Raw genomic sequence first — 14550 nt, 5'->3', positions numbered from 1 at the left:
CAAAAACATTAAAACTGCTCCACTTCTTCCAAGGGAACATGTTACACTTAGCAAACTGACAGCATTAGAAACTGTTTCCAATTTAATAGAAGCATATGTTTCCTGCAAGACTTAACACACTACAGAGTAGGAGATTGCCTTAGACTGCGGCTTTGCCTTTTTTTAGCATGGTAAAAAGGAGCTGGAAACTGAAGGCAGAAGTGGAGTTTGTATTTGTGTTTTTGGTTGTTTTGCTTGCTTTTGTTTTTCAGAGAGCCTTCTAGCAGGGCTTCAGCGGGCTGCAAGTTTAAGAAACTATCAAGAAAGTAGTGTGGGCGGCACACGTAGAGCTCTCACTCGAAACGCAGTTTCTGATCATTAACAAACAGCAAGAGCTTGCTTTGCCCTCTGGGCCTCAAATAGTACAGTATGCAACAAGGGAGAGCAGGCAAGGCACGAGGATGGAAACAGTAGGATCAGATTACAGTTTCAAAATATCGCTGGAACACGTTGGCTGGTGTTACACTATTGACTGGCTTTATAATTGCATTGCTTATTTGCTAGGGAAGGCTTCACCTTACCTTCTGATTAACATGGACACTCCTTCAGGGGGCCTGGGAACTTCAGGCTCCGAGTACCAAAGCCAATCCCCACGAGAGCTGCATGACTTGAGATGCTCCTCAAATGAGTCTGAGCTTCCTCTGGTGTCTTGTCTCCTGTTTGCCAGGAGGTTTCCTTGCACAGTCCCTAACTAATTCCTGCTTAGATTAGCCTCTGAAAGTCACCCACTATACTTTCCCTTCTTATTTTGATTTTAACCTGAGACTGGAAAAGACCCCTGTCACTCAGCTTGCTAACTGCTCTCCCCCAATCTTCACTCATGGGTTCCTAAAGTGGGGGGCTAAGGCTCTGTTTCTGTAGGCAGAGGGAAGCTGCCTTTCTTGCTAAAGGCAGGAGTGGGGTGCTGAGCAGCTTTGCTTGCTTCTGCTTCTTCTGGAAGAGCCGAGGTTCACCCATCCACCACAGGAGACGGGAAGAGTTAGGTCCCTATAAAATATACGTGAGAAATACCTGCCACTTACAGTTACTGCTGGCACCGACAGCCCTACAGTGAAGGCTTGCAAACATAAAAACAATTCCCTGTACTCTCTGGAAGCACAGACCTACCCAGGAGGCTGATTTTTTGATACAGCTCTAAAGGAGAGTTTTGTAAGTGCTTATTAAACCTCACTCAGTTTAAAAAAAAAAAAAAAAAAAGGCAGCCAGAATCAATGTAAAATGTGTTGGGGAAAACAAACCTTGTAAATGGGGAACGTCTGAGCACTGGGTCTGGAGAGGACAGAAACCCCATCACAGCTCCGTTCCCTGTGTACCTCTTGTCTAGGGTTGGGGGTTTTGTTTTCTAACTCACGTGTGACATGACACCCAATTCTTACCAGGCAGCGGTTGTCGGGAGTCCTCTCTAGCCAGGCAACATGGACGCATTACACTTGAACAAGTAAAATCTGCATCAGATCCTGAGAAGCAGCCTTGCAAAAAAAAACAAAAAAAAACCCCCCAAAAACCCCAAAACCCACACCACCAGTCAGTGTACAAATTGCGAGCCAGCTGCAGCATATTGAACGTAGCCGTGCGTTACTGCATGGTACATGCTGTACTAGCTCCTGGGGATGCTGCTGTGCCAGGATTTAAAGACCCTGGTGTCAACAGATGAAATCTTCAAGGAGGGGTGATTTTCATCACATGGTGGCTGTTGCCTCTGAAAGTCCATGTTGCTTATTTGCTCCAGTCCTGGAGTTAAACCTCAACACCTGGGCTGTTCAGCTTTCTCCCTTGTTTTTAGCGAGGCTGGGAGAGGGTGCCAGATTTATACTGGCAGTCCCCTCCACTGTTTCTCTTCCGTTCCAACTTTGTATGAGAGGAGGATGCCTGTACTCTTGGAGGGCAAGCTGGCTCCCAGCTGCCAGGGCAGGTTTGCTCTGCTTTGCCAGGATCCTGCAGGCCAAGGAGCATCGTTCTGCAATGTGTGAGCCCATGGTCCTGCCCCGAGGGGGTCTTCCCAAGACACGGCCGCTCTCCCTCTCTCTGCCATGGCCTTGGGGATGTGGAAACAGGGACAGGGAGAGAGAGGTTTACCTGTTTGCCTCCCTAGCTCTAGGGGACAGATGCTTTGAAGTCATGGGGACTGGTTACAAGTTCAGGTGGTCCCTCAGGCTGGATCCAGCAGCACTGAAATGCCTTGTGGCAGCCCAGCCTGCCTCTGCTAGCTCAGAGGATCTAGCCCTCCTCTTGCCAGTTGAACCCAATTGGCACAAAAGGCCTTTTTATTTTGGTCCTGCAGCTATCTATGCCAAATCCTGATCCTGCTGAAGTCAGTAACAAAACACTCATTGACTACCGTTGGGCCAGGGTACAGCCAATGGAACCCTCAAGGATGAGGAGTGAAGGATGGAGGAGAGGAAAATAATATTTCATGTGCCAGAAGTGACACAGAAAGTGCTTGCGTAATTTACTGGATAGAGACTCCGAGAAGCCCTGGTGAGGTTCATTTACACCTGAGGTTTGGAAACTTTGTTTTGGGACTGAAATGTGCAAATTCATTACTCTCTTTACAGTTTGGGGGGCTTTTATCAGGGGCTTTTGTGGCTTTTTTTTTTCTGTGCGCGTGTGTGTGTGTAGTGTTTTATTTTAATTGCCCCAAGTTGCCTTTTTCTTTGTGTGTCTGTGTCGTCCCGTCCCCCCCCGTTTTTAATTACCCAAGATTTCAGAAAGTAACTGCCCCTGCTTTAAACTCCACTTTTTGTATGAGCCGCTGCTGTTCACATCTCTTCTTTGGCTTTTGGCTGCGTGGGGAGGAATGGTTGCCTGTGGACTCTGGGGTTAGATGCTTTTACCGTTTTGAGCAACGTGGCATTTGTTCTAAAAGTGAACCTCGCTGTATTAAGCTGTTCATCCCCTAGACCAACTGAAATGGTGGCGTAAATATGTTAGTGGAAATGTAACTTCTTAAAGATCTCTTTCCGCTGTCCCTCTTGGTGTTCGATTCCTCTTTCTTTTTTTCTCTTCCTGTCTGCCTTGATGAGTGGGGAGAGACTAGTGGGTTGTGGAATTGTTTTCCAAGAAAAGCCCTCAGTCTTGGGAGACGTTTTAAACTGAACTGTTAAAAGCCTTTGAGAATTAACATTAAAGGGTATTTTTTTTATTGGTGAGATAACCAAATCACTTATTCCCCTCCATTTTTATATATCCAGAGCTTCTCTGTGCCAAACTCCCAATTATTAAAGACTTTAGAAATAGTCCAGCAGTGACAAGGTATAATGTCCTAAGTACAATCAATAAATACAATACTTCTCTCACAATGTGCGCATACCTCTGTCCTCTGGAGAGCGAAGGATTTGTCCCTAAGTGGGGTCAGAGACATAGTCAGGCATTACACAAGCTTTTCTGTATTTAATCGATGATGGTTGACTCCAGAGAACCACCCGCTCCAGGCTGATTATCTCTTCTGCTGAGCCCCAACTGCATTTTTTTCCAGCTCTGTCTGAAGAGCATGCAGAGCCAATAAAAGGAAGCTAAATGACATGCAAATGAAAAAAAAATATATTACTTTTGTTTTTCAATTAAGAAAAGCCAAGTCCCAAACAATGCTGGGATTTCTCTGGCTCTGAGGCGCGTGCAATCACCCTAAATGGGCAAAAAAGCAAGTTGAATCTTTCTCAGCAACAATGGTTCAGCTTTTGGGTCTGGGTCTTCCAGAGCTGGAGCCAACTGGTGGATAATATTGGGGAAGATCTCCAAGTAACTACCCGCGCCCCAATCCCTGGATAAATGCAGTTTTTCCATTGCCTTTTTTCAGCTTTCTGGTTCCACATACCTAAGTAACATTGAAAACTAACTTGCATAGCAAAACCCTGCAACACCCTTTATTAAAACAAAAACAAAAACAAAAACAAAGCGACGTCCCATCTCAACTCTTAATGCTTGGCCCCAGAATGATGTTTGCTGGCAGACACATGGAAATGCAGCAGAAATACGTCTGGCTGGGATTGCTGCTCAGCCAAAATAGATGCACAAAAGACCCTCCATGGACGTGACCCTTTGTCACTGCCTGTCCAGTCTTGGGTTTTGGTGGGTTGCTGTTGTCTGGCTGTCCCCATTACGGCTAAATGACTTGGTAGGCCAATTCTGTCTTCTGACACTTGGGAGAGTGCGAGTATATCTCATTTTGTACTGATCTTTGGCCAACCCAATCTGTAAGTTTGGCATTTTCATTTTCCCAGCAGGAGCTTTGGCTAGAAGGGCTAGGAGCAAAGTTTTTGAGATTAACAGAACTGAACCAGATTAAATGTTGGCATTGTACAGCTTGCTTTTTTTTTCTAATGTTGTTCAGTATCTTAAGATGTACAAAATTGATCTCTTTAATGTAGGTATGAAACTGTTGGTTGAAGGAGGGAAGAGATGGTTTGAACAGTAAAGAACAAACAGGCAACGTTTTCTTAAGATGTGGTGGTCAGAAACTATAAAGTTCCTTTTTGGAGATCGAGAGAAAGGCTTGCAAATCTGAAGCCCATCTGTTTTTACCAACTCTATCAGTTGGTCTAAAAAGATACAACTTCCTTGCTTTGCTTAGAATGAATAAAGTGATTTATGGAAACTAGAGGAAAATGTTTTTACAATTCCCATTTGCATGCCAGAGGAGAAAGGGATAAAATAAAACTCTATAAAGCTGAGAGTCTAGAGGTGCTCATTTGAGCCCCCTATTTTGGGAAATAAAACCTCCTTGCTTAGGCTGGCATCCTGCTTGGCTGATTTAATAGTTAAACTTGCTTCAGAGAGCATTTCTGGGGAAAAGGAAAGTGAAAGCTGTGCTGAAAAGCTAGTAGGTGAAATTGGGAGTTGCCTGACTATTTTATCTTTTAAAAGGACAAGCTCTGAACCAAGCTACATGAAGATCGAGTGAGATGTGAAAGCTTGACAGTCATACATACAGGAAACCTTGAATCATTTCTAAGCTTCCTGGAAAATGACGTAGCGAAGTTATCGTTGTGTTTACTAGTGATCATCCCATAGCTCTTACTAATCAGCTTAAAAAAATGTCTTAACTACCAGCACCTCAATCTTGGATGCAAATGGGCTCAATTGGGTTCATTCAAAATGCCTGCCCACATAGCCTGACAATAATAATTAATGATCAAGCTCAAGGAACGGAGCGTGGCCACCCAAATGGTCTGTGTTCTTTACCATGGGGAAAAAGGTTTGCTTTGTGCAGTGAATATTTTTATACATTCCTCGCAGAGCCTGACAAACTTCAAAACTCTCCTAGTCCCTGAGCCATTTAAAAATTTCTCCTTTAAATAGAGTGTTGCAGAAGGAGCATTGGTATGTCTTTAGGACAGAGTCTGTGTTTTTTCAGGGGGAGGAGATTGTAGGAAGGGATGGAAAGCTGCTCGTTCTCCTCCTAACCCATCGCTGCTTTGAAAACATGCTGGACTTGGGCAGGGGTTTTGATTCTTGCTAGCTGAGTCCTCCTTTTCTTGCTCTGTCTGTCCCAAGCGGAAGGAAGCATGTCTGTCGTGAACATTTGAACAGCAAACCCCCCCTCACACCTCAGACCCTGGAGTAGTCCATGGAAGTGACACTAGGAGGCAGAGAAAAAACAGACTTCGGCAGTAGTGCTAAATTTCAGAGGTTTTGTTCACCCGAGATTCCAGGCGCGGGGATCGCTGGTAGCTGGCCAAGGAGCTTGGATGGCAGCCTACCCGTTCCTCAGCTCTGCTCAGCTTGCTCCCTCCCCCCTGCCTTTCTTTTTTTAATTGCATAATATGCTAGAAAATGATCTGGATTTGGGACTTATTTTTAACCAGAAGAGGCTCACTTCACCCAATCTGATTTTGGATTTAACGTCTAGCAAATGCTTTCTGAAGCTCTTTTCTTTTTGCATTGAAACCCTGACTTCTTTTGCCCCTCTCCCGCTTCGCCAGGGCTCTTTGCTTTTAAATGTTTGTCAGACATTCTTGGGGATGTTAGCAAGTCCTTAGCTACTGCGGGACCAGTGTATGACGATAGAATTGGTGTTAGACCTGCCTGGTGCAGTCATTTTGCAGGTGTGGATCCCGTTGGGGGAACTGGGAATTGTACTCAAATAAAGAAGGCGAGTTTTGTCTCCTAGACGATAGCTAGGCGATAGCTGCATAATAAAGTTCGTATGAGAGGAGTCAGATTTGGGGTTAAAAATCTATTTATATGCCTGTTGCAACTTCTCTCTGGGTAGCTGGAGCTGGAAAGCATCTTCCACTTTTTTTTTTTTTTAAATGAGGCAGAAATCTTCATGCCATTTTATTAGCGTTTTGTTAAATGGGGGGAGGGATGCAGGGATGAACAGGGGGCTGTCTGTGATCCTATTAAAAGGGCAACTGGGTTAGCGTTCCAGGACCTCACCACTCTACCTGGGAAAATGAGAGAGGAAAGCCAAGCGTTTGCCCTAAGACGTGGAAGCAGGCCAAGTGCAGGGTGCTGCTCTGCAATGCCTGCGATCATATCCCTGTCTCCGCAGGACTTTTCCTCAGCTGATTTGATGCAGCCCATGGGACAGGCAAGCGAAGTGGAGTAATGGTCTCTGCTCCTTCTAGTTTTGATTTAGATGTGGTATAAAACAGCTTGTCTGGTAAACTGGGTCCATGCTGGTAGTGGGGGAGAGAGTAAGAGGGAACCTGCCATCTTACAAGCACTGAAAGAAGTGTCTGTCACAGGGACTGTGCTGTTTCACCCAAGTAATTGTGGATATTTCAACAAACCAAACCCTGGCTACTCACTGAAGATGGGTGGTGGTGTGGGGCAGAAGCCCTAAAGCCCTCTCTGTTCGGATGCGTAATGTTAGGTTGTGCCTCTGTCACAGAACAGTGGTTCCTTCATTCCTTTGCGTTTGGGGGGATCTTCATGTCAAAAAAATAACAGTGACAAAATGAGACTGGGACTGTGCTGTGTAGAGGAGCGTTTCCAGGCGCTCTGAAACATCCTGGAAGAGACAGCACCAGGGATTGAACTGCCCTACTTACTCTTAGTTCAGAAATGATTTATGATGTGGGGCAAGTTTGGTAAAATTCCCTTTGATTCCTTCTTCAAAATCTGCCATCTAACCAGGACAAAAGCATGTGCATTTGTGCTGATTTTTGTTCTTTAGAAAGCCCTATGGCATCTCAAATGAAACCTGACATGGATGTAGTCCTGAGTGAGGGACACGCTTTGATGGGGGAGAAGTGAAGACAAATGGTGTATCTGGAGCAACGCGTCCTTGCTCTGGTGCAAAAGCTGTTCTGTCTGTGGCTAGCAAGCTTCTGAGTCTTACGCAAAGGCTGCTGGCATCGCCTTAGCCAGGCAGAAGCTGAGGAAAGGATTTCAACCACCACTGTGTGAAGATGCTTCCTGTACCCAGAAGAGCAGGGGGTGAGAGCCCAGCCCACCCCAGCCCTATGTCAGAGCTGCCCTTGCTTCATGTGCAGGTGGGGATGCAGCACATCCCCCTCCAGGCAAGGTGCAGGCAGGGCCTGCGTTCCCACATGGATTCAGAGCGTGCGACTAGGGATGCTCCCTAGGGGCTCGGTTCCTGGAGGGGGGTGCTCAATGCTTCAGGAGACACCAAATGCCTCTGAAGCTTTCCAAGGTGATGCCCCCATCCTCAGACTGGGACCCAGGCACTGTCAGGATTGAAGGCCCTGGTTGCAGCAGCAGAGTGTAGTGCGGAGAATGGTCTTGGAGATTAGACTAAAAGACCTGACGGATCATCTTCACCTGTAATTTATTGAATTCTGAGTGTAATAACTGCATTTCCTGCTCTAGTAGTTTAGTCCTTATGCGATCAGTTAAGTAAACCCACAAGGTCAGATCTGCATATATCCTGGTGTGCTAAAAGGTTGAATCTCCCGACTTCACTGGGAAGGTTTCTCTCAGTATGCAGTTGCTTGAGCCTCACTCCTCTTCCCCCTGTGAACACACTTTTGAATAAAAAGGGAAATTCATTTTAAGAACCTCGGTGTATTACATTTGTATTCCCAGGCATAGTACTGCATCAGTTAGGAAATTTAAAGGAACATTCAATGTAGTATCTTGTGCACCTATGTACAGATATTTCGGGACCATATGCTTAACATATGCAAGAGTGAAATTTGGTGCCAAGTGCGCAAGGGCTTGCGTTTTATAGATGCTGTTTGAATTCCTCCTTGGAATTTACCAGCGTAGCTGTGCTTAAACACGGTGGACCAGAGCACTGTGTTAAGGCAGGTTCTGCTTCCTCATCACGCTGCTGTGGGCCAAGAGTGAGTTATTTATGTGGACAGATTTCCACTTGTGACTGTTAGGGGTAAGCGAGGAGGGGACAGAGCAGCCAATCTGTCCACACCATGTGTGCAAGGGAGTAGGTGGACTGGGGTAGTGATTCAGGCAGGAAGAACAGGCTTCAGGCTTTGCTGGCTTCATCGGTCTCTTCTCTTTCCTTTCAGATATATGTTGGGGAAAGGAGGAAAGCGGAAGTTTGACGAGCATGAAGATGGGTTGGAAGGCAAAGTGGTGTCTCCTACTGATGGTCCCTCTAAGGTGTCTTACACCTTACAGCGTCAGACTATCTTCAACATTTCCCTTATGAAACTTTATAACCACAGGCCATTAACCGAGCCAAGCTTGCAAAAGACAGTTTTAATTAACAACATGTTGAGGCGAATCCAGGAAGAACTCAAACAAGAAGGCAGCTTGAGGCCCGTGTTTGTGACTGCTTCGCAGCCCGCTGACCCTCTCAGCGACAACTTCCGCGAGGCCCAGCCGGCGTTCAGCCATCTTGCCTCCCAGCCCCTTCTCCCCACTGACTTTGTAAGCACTACGCCCCTGGAGTCTTGCCTCACCCCAGCCTCTTTGCTCGAGGACGACACTTTTTGCACTTCCCCGGCTGTCCAGCACGATGGTCCGACAAAACCACCACCTCCTGCTCTCCAACCAGTAAAGGACAGCTTCTCTTCAGCCTTGGACGAAATTGAGGAGCTTTGTCCAGCACCTACCTCCGCAGAGGCAGTAGCAGCTGAAACAGCAGCCGATGACTCTAAAGACCAACCCAGCGAGTCCAACGTTCAAAAGCCCGGGGGCCTCCCAGAGAGCAGAACGGCCGAATCGAAACTCATGGACTCGCTGCCTGGCAACTTTGAGATAACAACTTCCACAGGTTTCCTCACAGACTTGACCCTGGATGATATTCTGTTTGCTGACATTGATACGTCCATGTATGATTTTGACCCCTGCACGTCTGCCACAGGGGCTGCCTCAAAAATGGCTCCTGTCTCAGCAGATGAGCTCCTAAAAACTCTCGCTCCATACAGCAGTCAACCAGTAACTCCAAATCAGCCTTTCAAAATGGACCTCACAGAACTGGATCACATCATGGAGGTGCTTGTTGGGTCTTAAAATATAGAAATATAGCAACTTTTTTTTTGTTTTGTTTTTTAATTTTAAGTACCAGTATATACACTTGGTAGTATTTCCATAGTCCCTCCCACCCGCGATTCACAGCACTGTGCATGCGTCCTTGCTTGCCTTTTTTGAAAAGAAAAGGATCACACTAGTTTTTGCTTCAAGCAGAGTTGGAGTGCCTTCATCCATGTATGACCACTTCTAATGTATTTTTTTTAAAGTGGTTCCTCAAGGAAGACCGAATATCCTGGTATAGGAAAGAATATGTATTGTAGACAATGTTATGTTATTACAAAAAAAGAAAAAAAAAGAAAAAAAAATTGTAAAAGCTAAGCACAAGGATTATGTTGGGGAAAGCTGTAAATTGCATGTGCATATTTGTCTATTTTTTCTATAAGTTTTATTGCAAGAGGTAAAGAATTTTATTATTTAGATAATCTCAATACCATTTTAGCCCTGTATAGGTTGACTTAGCAATTCAGCCTTTTGGAGGCATTAACCTGCTCCTCTTTAAGTGTTGCATTTACATGGCTGTTTAGAAACTGCTGCCCAAATTTATTTTATATTTTTGTACAGATTCTGCAGTTTATGATATTGTTTTTTCTAAAAACAAATGCTGTTTATACACACAAAAAATAGCTATTTTGATAGGATTTGCTCACATAGTTCCTGCATAATTCAGATGTACAAGAACCACTTGTACTTTTATACAGAGTTGTAATGTTTTATATGTGTATGGTGCAAAGAGAAAATTGGATCAAATAAGCCTGCAGTCGGTTTCCCTGAATGCAAACAAAAAAGTGCTTTAAGAAAGGGCTGGGAGCTGCTTCTCTAGGAGTTTCACAAGTGTTTGCTCCCTGCTGTACCCACTGCGCACTACTGTGATTCCCGAAACTTAGAGCCATGTCCTTTTCCAACACGTATGTGAAGCAGTTGGCAGGAAACAGTTGTGGAACTTCACCCGAAGACGTCCCGAGTGCCACCGCGGCTGCAGCCTCCCCGCCCTGGTGCCGGGCCCGTGCCCCCAAGCCTGCCCGCGTCCCCTTGCTGGGGCATCCATCCCGTGTGACGTGGAGCGCCTTAACACGGCAGCAGATCAGCACTTCCTCACCCCGAAGTTCCTGGGAATGGTTTTGAGGGGGAACGTGCCCGTTGCCCACTGAGAGCCATCCTCTTGCGGCAGTCTTCCTGACCCATGGGCGTACGTGCGGAGCGGGCAGAAGACTGGTGTTGACAGCATCCACCCACCCTTTCTTGGAGCATTCCTCCTTCCCTCTCCCCACCTCACTGTGCTAAGTGCTGAAAAAGGCAACTTCAGTATTACTGCAGTGAAGCTCATCTCTTACCTGCACTGGATGGACTTGCTTTAATATCCATTGCTGTTGAAACTGGAGCCAGTTGTGTTACATCATTTGGCATCTTGTATAGGGTTGGTTTCTTGTATCAACTGTGTTACCTGCTTTACACTTTATAGACCTGTTTTACAATGAATATACAGACACAGCTTTCTATGCATGGTCCCGTTCCCCGTAATACCGGAGAAGTCTTCTCATTACTGCACCAATAGCATTTTTTCAGTTCATTGTGGTGTACATTTAATTTAAAAAAAAAAAAATGTTTGCAATGTATCATGCCTATTGCTGAAGTTGCTATGGCATTTTAGTTTTTCAATGGTACTTTAGCTGTTGAGCGCCGGTTACAACCTATATTGTTGACATGCCTATGGCTTCTTTAGGAATAACTTTTATATTTATTTAAGAAATTTTAAATTATGTTTTACGTCATTTGGCAATATTCAGTCAATTCTGCTCCCTTCTTGTCATGGATGAAATTGGGTCTTGTCTGCCCTTTAAGGAGGCAGCTTTTTATAAATTGGCACTTTAAAACAGGCCATATATATTTATTAGTATATAGATAGATAGATGTGACATAAATATGCACACAGACACAGTGTAAAAGCAAATACATTTTGCAATGAAGGAACTCCTGATCGAAATGAAATGCGTCATGTACAATTACAAAATGTGCTTTTGGCTCCTAATTCATCTGCCAGGGTGAGACATGGGGCTGGAGGAGAAGGGGGGAGCTGGCTGGGGGGGTGGGTTTGCTTTCTTCTTTTTTCCAAGCCAAACTCAGTGAAGCAGCAGGATGCTGATGGATTTGCAGTTGTTTCCTTACACAGACTACAAAAAAAAAAAAAAAAAAATTCTTGCTTCAAACAGAAAACCCTTGACCAAGTGTAGCTTTAGGGACCATTGGAAGTGAAGGGGTGGGGAAGGAGGGGGGGGACTGCTTCATCTTACACCTGGCAGCGACTAGCCTGTGCTCAGCAGCTCTCCTTGGCCCTTGTAGGAAAACAGCCCTGCTGGATTCTGCACCTCTTGTAACTGGAGTAAGTGGGAAAACTTCAGCCATGCAAGGGTTGTGTGTCTGTCTGCACAAACCTGTAGGCATGTGGTAACAGCAGCAGTTTCACACGGTAACTTGGTAAGCACTTGCCTTACCATGGTTAAAAAATGATTTACAGTATGTTGGAGCTGCCTTTTTTTTTTTTTTGATTACTTACGCATTTAAACAAATACCATATGCTAGGCAAAAGTTCACATCAATGCCATTTTTGGAGAGCTGTGCTGTTGTTTAAGTGGGGTTAGTTGAAGTTTTTGTATCCGCAGAACATGAGAGGAGCTCTAAATCCACTTCACCTCTCAGAAGATGGTGTCTGTGTATCCTTGGTGCTTGAAGTGCACGTCCTATGGCAGAGCCCTTCCGCGAATCCCCTAGGACATGAACATACCTGACTGATGGGACTAGGCAGAAGGTTAGCAAGGCTGGTGTTGGTCTGTAACCATGGCAGGCTAGGGAGGGAAGGGCTCAGCTGTGGCTTTCTCCCCGCATGGTCACTTACTGTCTATAATGTGGCCTTTGCTCTCATCCTAACAGCAGCCACACGTGGAAAGTCTCCCAGACCTACACCAGGGATGGAGATTGACATTAATGTGCAATGAAGTGACAAGATGGGAGCAGAATAAAGAGGCTTTGGATTTGAAGTGATTTTTTTTTTGTTTTTCATAAATTATTTATTCTTTTTTTTTTCTTCTGTAAATATATTTATTTTATTGTGAAGCTAACAACATCTGGATTGTAACATGTACAGAATGTATGGTAGGAATGTATTCTCTTGTAGGAATGTAAATCTGTATGAAAAAGGGTATGGGAGCCAGATTCAGAGAAAATGAATTGAATTCCAGTCAGGATATGCATGGTTCACATCACTTTTTAATTTTTTTCCCACTCTTTTTCTAATATGGGTCTGGTTGTTTGAAATATGCAAAAAAGGTATGGATGAGGGACAGTTTTATGTTCTAAATTAGTCCTAGTCAGGCTCCTACCCCATCAGCTTCTCACGACGGGCCTCCCCTGGCACTCTGCTGGAATCTGCAACAGGAGCCAGGAGCAAATGCAATCACCTCTATTGTGCTGGCCTGGTAAACATTTGAAAAAGATGATTTTTTTTTTTTTCCCCTCCTTTTTTGAACACACACGGGAAGCCCAGCTGAAGTCCCTGGGGCTGGACAGCTGAAGAAGGTTGCAGGATGTTACCTCCAGCCCCTGAAGTTGCAACAACAGAGCTGACACGAGAAGGTAAGGCCAGACAAGAAGTCACGACGGCACTTCGCAGGGGCAGCAGAGGGTTTGCTTGCTCGAGTTCAAACTACCCGGGTTGCTCTGTGCATCCAACCAGCCCGTCCTTGGACACCACAGGTCCCTTCCAGAGCCCGAGGGGACGGCACAGCCCTATATGCAAAGGAAGGGGAACTTCCCACTTCAAGAGAACGTTGTCGAGCAGTGTCATATATAAATGCATCGGTCTGGCACCTTCCTTGCAGCCAGCTAGAAAAGCAAGACAGTAAAGCCACTGTCTGAAGCAATCACTGTAAGAATAAATTTGGACCTTGCGAAAGGTAATTTGGTTTTTCCTTAATGCTGTGTGGTAATAGCCTGGGTTGTTTAAAACCAAATGTTGTGAATCCAAAGTTTACACTTTTATCACCATTAAAGTGAGTAAATCGTAATGGGTCCTGTCTGACAAACGGTTTAATTCACTCCGGCATATTGTGAACTTTTTGTTCTTGTTACAGGGTTTCTTTTGTTTTGTGCCCCCCCACCCCCGCTCCCCTCCCCCCCTCCCCCCCCAGGTCTCAGTATCCTGCTTCTGTGCAAGTTGCTTTCAGTGCTTCTATTAATTAATGGGACTGAACATTTTTAAAGAAATTAGTTCTTTTTTAAGCACTTTTTCTTTTTCTGAAAATAAGCCTAATGCAAGTTCTGGAACCTCTTTAAAAACACAAATTGCAGATAAAATCCCAACCTCGACTTCTATCTAGTTCTGAGCGTAATCCATACTAGCGCCTGTGAAGGCAAAGATTCTGGAAAAGGTGTAAATAGTGTGACATGTTCAGTGCATGGTTGTTTGAACAGGGCTTGTTATTGTCAAAAAAAAAAAAAAAAGAAAAAAGAAAAAAGGCTGTATTTCCCCTTCCCCTCCCACAGACCTTAGAGCTGTGCCTTTTCTATGCAATATTACAGACATATACATCTGAAACCAGATTACTGTATTCACATGTAGGTATGGGCTGTAATCAAAAAAACAATTGGACAAATGTACATGGAAATGAGCAGTCTTACTTTTGTAGTTTTATATTATACAATAAACAATTAAAATAAAGTCTGGCTTTGTTCTTTCCCTCCACAAAAGAGGACGGTAAGGGGGAGACAGACCCCAGGGGTCAGCAGGAGAGGGTCTCGCCCACCTCATGGGAGGTGGCAGGGGACAAGGGAGGGAGAGCCCAGCCTCACCCCACTCGCTCCACCTTACAGAACAAGGGAAATGTCACCTTGTGCGAGGCCCGTTCCCAGTGTGAGGCTTTTTGTCCCCAACACAGAGATGTGGCTGTGTCCTTCTGTGGCCATTCTTGGGCTACCAGTGCCAAGGGATGCTCCACTCTGCTGTGGTGTGGGCTGGGCCACATGGGGTGTGCAGCTTACCAGGGTGCCACCAGGCTAGCCGAGAGCAGAATCTGTCCAGTTTTAATACATATAATGCACTATCCTTTAGGGCAT

General features: G+C 45.2%; 1 protein-coding gene across 9 annotated transcripts in view; it reads left to right on the top strand.

Moving 5' to 3' along the window:
- Positions 1 to 14081, top strand: part of SERTAD2 (SERTA domain containing 2) — an 85249-nt gene extending 71168 nt beyond the window's left edge. For 7 of the 9 annotated variants that reach the window (XM_075496833.1, XM_075496829.1, XM_075496835.1 and 4 more), the window contains 2 exons: positions 8475 to 9405; positions 10360 to 14081. In XM_075496833.1, the coding sequence (XP_075352948.1) occupies positions 8479 to 9405; positions 10360 to 10566 (1134 nt within the window). In that variant the 5' untranslated portion in view covers positions 8475 to 8478 and the 3' untranslated portion in view covers positions 10567 to 14081. Of the gene's footprint in view, positions 1 to 8474 lie in introns of all 9 variants that reach the window. The other 2 variants (XM_075496836.1, XM_075496837.1) reach the window with 1 other exon arrangement.
- Positions 14082 to 14550: the final 469 nt, after the last annotated feature.

This window comes from Mycteria americana, chromosome 3 (genome assembly GCF_035582795.1).
Source record: "Mycteria americana isolate JAX WOST 10 ecotype Jacksonville Zoo and Gardens chromosome 3, USCA_MyAme_1.0, whole genome shotgun sequence".
Taxonomy (NCBI): domain Eukaryota; kingdom Metazoa; phylum Chordata; class Aves; order Ciconiiformes; family Ciconiidae; genus Mycteria; species Mycteria americana.
The sequence above is the reverse complement of the archived record's forward strand: the minus strand, read 5'-3'. Positions and strand labels throughout refer to the sequence as shown.